The 8,449-nt window shown below is 42.9% G+C and overlaps 1 protein-coding gene across 1 annotated transcript in view; it reads right to left on the bottom strand.

Annotated features, from left to right (window-relative positions):
- Positions 1-879: 879 nt before the first annotated feature.
- The window catches only part of LOC124776739 (neural cell adhesion molecule 2-like), a 224,189-nt gene continuing 216,619 nt past the window's right edge, over positions 880-8,449 (bottom strand). The window contains exon 8 of the mRNA XM_047251864.1: positions 880-1,265. Within this exon, the coding sequence (XP_047107820.1) occupies positions 880-1,265 (386 nt within the window). The remainder of the gene's footprint in view (positions 1,266-8,449) is intronic.

The following is an 8,449-nucleotide window of genomic DNA, read 5'->3' as shown; positions in this document are numbered from 1 at the left end:
GTCGGCAAGACTCAGCACAACCAGGAGCCAGGAGCATCTCCGAAGATGTCCAACGTAGCTTTGGACGAAAGGTCAGGGATAGAAGAGTTCCATGGACCACGGCCATACAACCAGGAACAATTGTCGGCAGCTGAAACATCCGATCGTGGAAGCCTTCATTATATGATTAAACTGTATTGACCTCCATTACAATGTCTTCTGTCACTTGTCTGCAGTTAATTAATCCTAGCAATAGCAACGCATTTTCTGTAACGCACGCGAGGGGACTTTGTTCCCACCAAAAGAAATGAACAAAAAATTCGTAGATATAGATGTAATGATCAGTAAGTTGGGTCCAGTACCTGAAAATATTGTTTAGCACACTCTTAGTAATGTCAAGGTATTTAAATAATGCATACTACCAACCGTACTATGACTACCACAAAGAATTTAAAATGAAAATTTGATTTATAGTTAACTTTAACTCTAAACATACTATTTAATGACATATTGATATGTAAGTATGGTCCTGAACAAGAAAACTTTGAATATGGCATTCACTGGAAAAAGTGAAACTTGTCGGTTTAGATTAACTAAAAGATTTAAAACATTTTTGGAATCTAGTAGAAGAATTCATTAAAAGCAACGAATATTTTTTCGAAATTTTAAAATATAAAAAAAGCACCAGATTTCAATTTTTCCAAAAGGTGGCCATAAAGTACTACTCCCCCTTGGTATTACGAGGGTTAAGGGAGTCACACAGAGGCAGGAGGCGAACTATTACACTCGGATGTCTCAGCAACATAGCAGCTAAATCTAACTCATTTATCACCAATGTAGCTAAAATATTACTGTCTCAGGAATTAAAAATAACGATGTTGTTCCACCTCTATAAGACGACTAAGAGTAACATGTTAATGAATATTGGTGTGTAGGAATATTCTCCTGGGAGTTTGACTCTTCCTCACCAGCATCGATCCTCCGGTGTTGCTGCGAAGCCCGGAGGGTGGTGACGTTGAGCTCAGCCGCGGCGTCGCTGCGGCCCTTGCCGTTGCTGGAGTAGACGCGGAGGTGGTAGGTGGTGCCGGGTTCGAGTCCAGCGACGGTGAACTCCGGGGAGGCGCGGCTGGTGACGTTGGCCACCAGGCGGCCGCCGCGGCCGGCCAGCAGCTCCAGCGTGAAGTGCTGGGGCGGCAGCCCGCCGTCCGAGCCCCGCGTGCAGGACACCTGCAGCGACGTCGTGGACCGAGAGGACACGCGGCAGTCGCGGGGCGGGTCCGGCTTCCCTGCGGGAACAGGTCGTTGTGCGTCAGCGGGCTTCATCCTAGCTTCATCAGGGAAACGTTCTGCACAGGACTGCAACGACGTTATCAAGACTGTGGACAAGTAGCCAATGCAAGTAGCGATTTATTCGGAAATAACAGCCAAATACCAGTGACAAGGAAGAACATAAATGAACTTTCCGCTCGTTTTATTTGCTGAAATTTAAGCTGTAACGTAACATCAGAAATCGCGATATATTCGAAAACAATCCCTATAAGTGAGAGTAGGGGTCACACACCAAGGGTTCCGTACAAATTTAATTATGCATATAGATAGTTCATCCATTCCGGGAATCTAGCTCTTCGTCATCAGGCCACAGGTGGCCCATCGGGACCATCCGATCGCCGTGTCATCCTCATTGAGGATACGGATAGGAGGGCGTGTGGTTAGCACACCGCTTTCCCGATCGTTACGATGGTTTTCTTTGACCGGGGCCGCTACTATTCGGTCGAATAGCTCCTCAATTGGCATCACAAGGCTGAGTGCACCCCGAAAAATGGCAACAGCGTATGGCGGCCAGGATGGTCACCCATCCAAGTGCTGGCCACGCCCGACTGCGCTTAACATCGGTGATCTGACGGAAACCGGTGTATACACTGGGACAAGGCCGTTGCCCCGGGAATCTAGAATTTTGACGATTTTTGCTTGTTACTGATATCGATACTTTCAAGTTATCAAAGGACATGACATAAATGACCATTTATTGTGGTTGAGTTGACGTAGAAGCTTAAATTTTTTGCACCGCCAAGGTGTGGCGGTACGCCACATAACGTGATAAAAATGATATTAAATAACAGACGTCGTAACAAAATATGTTATTGTGTGAACTTTAAAGCACAGAAATAAAGTAACAAAGACTATGTAATCATTTTGTATGATCTGCGAATGTAATTGCAATCTCCGTTTTGTTATCTTCTTGTTTTCCCTTTTTTTTGCAAAAAAGATTCTCTTTCTTCCGTTTTGTTTCTTCGTAGTGTAAGAAGCTATTTTGTGACGAGGCACGAAGACGTCTAAGTTTCATGTAATATTTAGCCTAAATATAATAAAAATGGTTCAAATGGCTCTGAGCACTATGGGACTTCTGAGGTCATCAGTCCCCTAGAACTTAGAACTACTTAAACCTAACTAACCTAAGGACATCACAAACATCCATGCCCGAGGCAGGATTCGAACCTGCGACCGTAGCGGTCACGCGGCTCCAGACAGAAGCGCCTAGAACCCTAAATATAATCAATTATAACTTAAAAGTGTTGGCAATTTTCATATACACCAGCTCCTATATTCATGAAGTGGTAAAATTAATTTCTTAATGCAAATTTTATGGGGGTAACATGGTCCCCTTTTTAAGGGGACCAAAAACGGCGTGATCACAGGCAGAAAGGTCTGTACTGTATGGAGGCTGGCCGAGAACCTTCCATTTGAATTTCTGCAGGAGTGCCGCGACTGTGTTGGCCGTATGAGTCTTTGCACTGTCGTCGAGCAGTATGACCCCACGGGCGAGACTGTCTGGTCGTTTTGATTTGATCGCTTGGCGAGGAGTGGTCAAGGTTTTGCGAGTAACGCTGGGCATTCACTGATGTCGCATGCTGCAGGTAGTGAACCAGGAGGGGGCCATTTACGGCCCCTTCAAAAGGCTCTGAGGGGTAAACGATTCACCTCGGACAATGACATCCAGCTGTACGTGCGGAACTGGTTAACACAACAGCCCAGGGAATTTTATGAGACAGCCATTCACCGCCTTGGGTCACAGTGGGGCAAGTGTCTCAACAGCCAGTGTCAATACTTCTAACACACAGGTACTGGTTTTCGGAATTATGTCTCCGGCTCGTTTCATTTTGAACGCACCTTATATCAAGCGGTCACGATCATTCCGCCCTGTGATCACACTGCGTGATCCAGTACATGATCATCACTGTGTACTGCCCTGTCCCACCTACGGGTTTCCCATACGCATATCTAACACAGCAGCCTATCTAGTGTTAGCTGTACGCCGATGTTAGATAAACCTATTCTATAATCAATCTCCCTCATTCGAACTCAACTTCATGATGTGAACTACTGGCCATTAAAATTGCAACCCCAAGAAGAAATGCAGATGATAAACGGGAATTCATTGGACAAATATGTTATACTAGAACCGACATGTGATTACATTTTCACGCAATTTGGGTGCACACATCCTGAGAAATATGTACCCAGAACAACCACCCTCTGGCCGTAATAACGGCCTTGATACGCCTGGGCATTGAGTCAAACAGAGCTTGGATGGCGTGTACAGGTACAGCTGCCCATGCACCTTCAACACGATACCACAGTTCATCAATAATAGTGACTGGCGTATTGTGACGAGCCAGTTGCTCGGCCACCATTGACCAGACGTTTTCAGTTGGTGAGAGATCTGGAGAATGTGCTGACCAGGGCAGCAGTTGAACATTTTCTGTATCCAGAAACGCCCGTACAGGTCTGCAACATGCGGTCGTGCATTATCCTGCTGAAATGTAGGGTTTCGCAGGGATCGAAAGAAGGGTAAAGCAACGGGTCGTAACACATCTGAAATCTATCGACCACTGTTCAAAGTGCCGTCAGTGTGAACAAGAGGTGATCGAGACGTGTAACCAGTAGCACCCCATACCATAACGACGGGTAATACTCTAGTATGGCGTTGACGAATACACGCTTCCAATCTGCATTCACCGCGATGTCACCAAACACGGATGCGAGCATCATGATGGTGTAAACAAAACATGGAATCACCCGAAAAAACGACATTTTGCCATTCGTGCACCCAGGTTCGTCGTTGAGTACACCATCGCAGGTGCTCCTGTCTCTGATGCAGCGTCAAGGGTAACCGCAGCCATGGTCTCCAAGCTGATAGTCCATGCTGCTGAAAACGTCGTCTAATTGTTCGTGCAGATGGTTGTTGTCTTGCAAACGTCCCCATGTGTTGACTCAGGGATCGATATGTGGCTGCACGATGCGTTATGCAGATAAGATGCCTGTCATTTCGACTGCTAGTTATACGAGGCCGTTGGGATCCAGCACGGCGTTCCGTATCGCCCTCTTGAACTCACCGATTCCATATTCTGCTAACAGTCATTGGATCTCGACCAACGCGAGCACCAATGTCACGATACCATAAACCGAAATCGCGATAGGCTACAATCCGACCTTTATCAAAGTCGGAAACGTGATGGTACGCATTTCTACTCCTTACACGAGGCATCACAACAACGTTAACCAGGCAACCTCGGTCAACTGCTGTTTGTGTATGAGAAATCGATTGGAAACTTTCCTAATGTCAGCAGGTTGTAGGTGTCGCCACCGGCGTCAACCTTGTGTGAATGCTCTGAAAAGCTAATCATTTGCATATCACAGCGTCCTCTTCTTGTCGGTTAAATTTCACATCTGTAGCACGTCATCTTCGTGGTGTAGCAATTTTAATGGCCAGTAGTGTATATCCTTTTTCACTTCAGCGTGGAATGCTAGCACACTGTTTTAGAATTCATTATGTCTGACAGATTTATAGTGACTAACTGACGCAGTACTGACGTTTCTTTTTAGAGTAGTGTGTGTAATGCAGGGCTCCAAAATATTTGTGATTGCATTAATAAAAAATAAAAGAAAATATTATTGTGGTGGTTGTAGTGTTGTAATCCTTCAGGCGTTCTGCATAGTCTCCCTCCACTTGAGTACATATCACAGAAAAATTCATACAACCAAACTCTCAGAAATGTCCTCAACTAGCACGTCACATTGGCCTTAACGTCGGTTACATCGTGAAAGCACTGATCGGTCAGGTGAGTTTCTGGTACTTCGTCGTCAGAAATGGTGGTTTTTTTACGGAAAAGAATTGTCCGTGTTTTGTGGCCGGGGTCAACACGTCACTGTATTTCTTGCGGAGCCGAAGAGTGCGCTCATTTACATATTACCGCATATACCGAAGATAATTAGAATGAAGGTAAAAAGAGTAATATGGGCCAAAGAAAAGTGAACACTCTTACTGCAATCCACAATAAAGGAATGTATTTGAATGTGACCACCGATTTCAACAGTTAGCACAACCATAGGATTACTATACGATAAGGATCACGTTATTGTTCGCACCGCATTGATATGCGGTTCAGTGTACCTGTTAGTACCGTTACGCACACTTTTGCGAACTACACTGGATGATGTAAACCTTTCACTGGTCGTAACAATGGCGGACTTAAGCGTCGCGGTTCCTTCCCATCGACAGTACAAAAGCAAATACCGATGATCCATGCTTGCCATCCTCAATCAGCCATTTCAAGGTCGAGCATGTTTATATTAAATGACGTCATGGTTTATGTTTCAACAGGACGGTGAACAATTAACTTCACGTGTATTTCTAAGATAAACGCATCTCCTTTACCTAAATCAATATTTTGTTCGTTTAACGATGCTCCAACACTCTTTCAGTAACTTAGCTATCCCAGATGTCTCTTTTTATTCCCAAATAAATAACTTCCATGCCACTATCAAACAAACAAGTGTGTTCTACTTGAATTTGTAGTGGTACACGTTGGGTAAGGTACTTTTGCAAGCTACAGCTGTGAGAAATTTTTTCAATTACTTACTTTTCCTGATATTTTGCAATATTCTTTTCCATGTATCAGATCCTTTACATCAGATTTCATATCCGATCAAGACAACGGCGCAAGGATTATAGATACATGATGGCATGGAAACGACTAGTGTTTTGGCGCCAAGTTAATACATCAAAGGCCAGGGGAAAAAAGGTAAGCCACTTTTTTCGAAACTGAGTTACTGTTAGTGCTCAATGCAGGTTGATCATAGCAATTATTTACAAGAAAAGACCTTGAAAATACTATGCTAGTCGAAATTTTACTGTAAGGAGAACGAACCACTCAAGTCTATAAAAATGTTAGACTATGGAACGCAAAGGCACTGGTGGAAATACCAGAAGATGTGGAGGAAATGATCGAAGCATCCAGATGTTGAGCCGCCGGGGTTCTTGTCCTCCCTCGGGCATGGGTGTGTGTGTTGTTCTTAGCATAAGTTAGTTTAAGTAGTGCGTAAGTTTACGGACCGATGACCTAAACAGTTTGGCCCCATAGAAATTCTCACACATTTGAACACATCCAGATGTTAGCCATCCACATTCATTGTGGTCAATGTCAATTAAAAGTGGTGTTGACTGGAAAACACTGCTGGATTCAAAAGTGCGCTGCAAAATGCAGCCTGTTAAGATAATATCAGCAGAATGTAGCCACTGCCGTATGGTCAAATATGAAAGGCCTTATCACAGAGGAATGCAAACTGGTATCATAAGAACAACACGACAATGACGACCAATCGAAGGGCTGCTTGAGCTGTCAATACCTGTTATTAGTAGTATGTTTAACTTCAGAATTCCTTACTTGGATAGTGCACTATAGCTTTGCACTGTTCTTCTGTTCGTTGTAATCTAACTCGAACAATTTCCTTCTTTATCAAACTCTGTCTGAAGCCTGATGCTTTGCTGTCCTAAAGTACTGTGAAGTTTTTTACTGCTAACTCACATAACGTGAGTACTGTCGCTGTAATATCACAACCAGAGAGTCGTTCAGTTGTGATTACTATGGAATTATTGCATCTGCTTCGTTTGCCTTACCTGTTTCTATCCCTTTACAGAATGACGTCTGACTGCACTTCGGGAATCTAGTTCATTTTGGAGACAATATGGACGCCAATAATGCTATTTCCACATTCGTTGGACTCAAGATGTTTAATTTATGAAAGAAAAATTGTTGTATGTACTTATATATTGCTGAAATCACAGTGCAAACATTAAAACCGCTTTTTCTCGAGTTTCATAAATATTGACTTAGTTGACTTTTTCCTGCTGATTCTTCAAATAAACTTTAAATATAGAAACGTACTGAATTTAATTGATTATTTTTCAAATAAAGCAACTGAATCTCTTTGCTGTATGATGTATTGGAAATTGGAGTACAGCAATATGTCAAATGATATTGTTTGTAAATTATTTCGACGACAAAATTTCGAGTATTGGTCGTGAAAAGCATAATAAGAGTTTTTATATATTTTTCATTGTTTTGAGACTTAAAACTCGCAAATATTAAGAAACGCTAGTCCATTCCATATTACAACTTGTACAAATCCTTAATTCGACCTCTTCATAAATTATTGTGAGCATCCACGTAATGTATGCTACTACATTTGTATATGCTCATTGTGGTAAGGACTACAATTCTGCTTAAAGGACTTATTTAAAGAAGAGAAATGCTGTGCTCACATTTCTAAAACAGGATGTTATCTGAACTGCTGTCATAGGTACTTGGTACTCGCGAAGATGTCCTCAGCCGTGCTAGCAAACACATTTACACGTCAACTCTTGTCGGGAAATGGAGGGGTTTACTAGCCTATGCTAACAGCGGATCTTATAAGCATGGGGTTGTTACCTAAGGCTTATTCTAAATCTGAGTTTCCATCAGAGACTCGACGCAGTATCGAGAAGTCACTAACAGAATATGGGAGGAGTCGAAACTGAAAGACAGTTGTGAAAGCGTGCTGTCCACCTTCGGAATGCCGGCCGAAGTGGTCGTGCGGTTAAAGGCACTGCAGTCTGGAACCGCAAGACCGCTACGGTCGCAGGTTCGAATCCTGCCTCGGGCATGGATGTTTGTGATGTCCTTAGGTTAGTTAGGTTTAAATAGTTCTAAGTTCTAGGGGACTAATGACCTCAGCAGTTGAGTCCCATAGTGCTCAGAGCCATTTGAACCATTTTGAACCTTCGGAATAACAATTAAAAACACGTGTGATGACAACGTTACATCAATTTGACATCGTATGCCAGCTTATGTATGAATAGAATGCCTTAAAGAAAGTGAACACTAAGTAGATACTACATTCAGATTTTATGTTCGTATTATATTACTTCATATCATTTTGTCGCGTTAATTGCGTTTCAGATTCTCTTCTTTTCTTCTGGTGTCGTCTACCCTTTTCGGGGAATTTATAAATATTTTGCTTGCATCAAAAAAAGCACTATGTCATTTGTAAACTCCATACTGGGAAACATTTGTCTTCTGTTTTCTGCATTCTCTTCCTTTTTCGCGGCTAAACGTAACGGGCGAGACGAAAAATACGCTGCTATGACGCT

This window comes from Schistocerca piceifrons, chromosome 1 (genome assembly GCF_021461385.2).
Source record: "Schistocerca piceifrons isolate TAMUIC-IGC-003096 chromosome 1, iqSchPice1.1, whole genome shotgun sequence".
NCBI classification, from domain to species: Eukaryota; Metazoa; Arthropoda; class Insecta; order Orthoptera; family Acrididae; genus Schistocerca; species Schistocerca piceifrons.
Note: the sequence above shows the minus strand (reverse complement) of the source record. Positions and strands in the feature narration are given on the sequence as shown.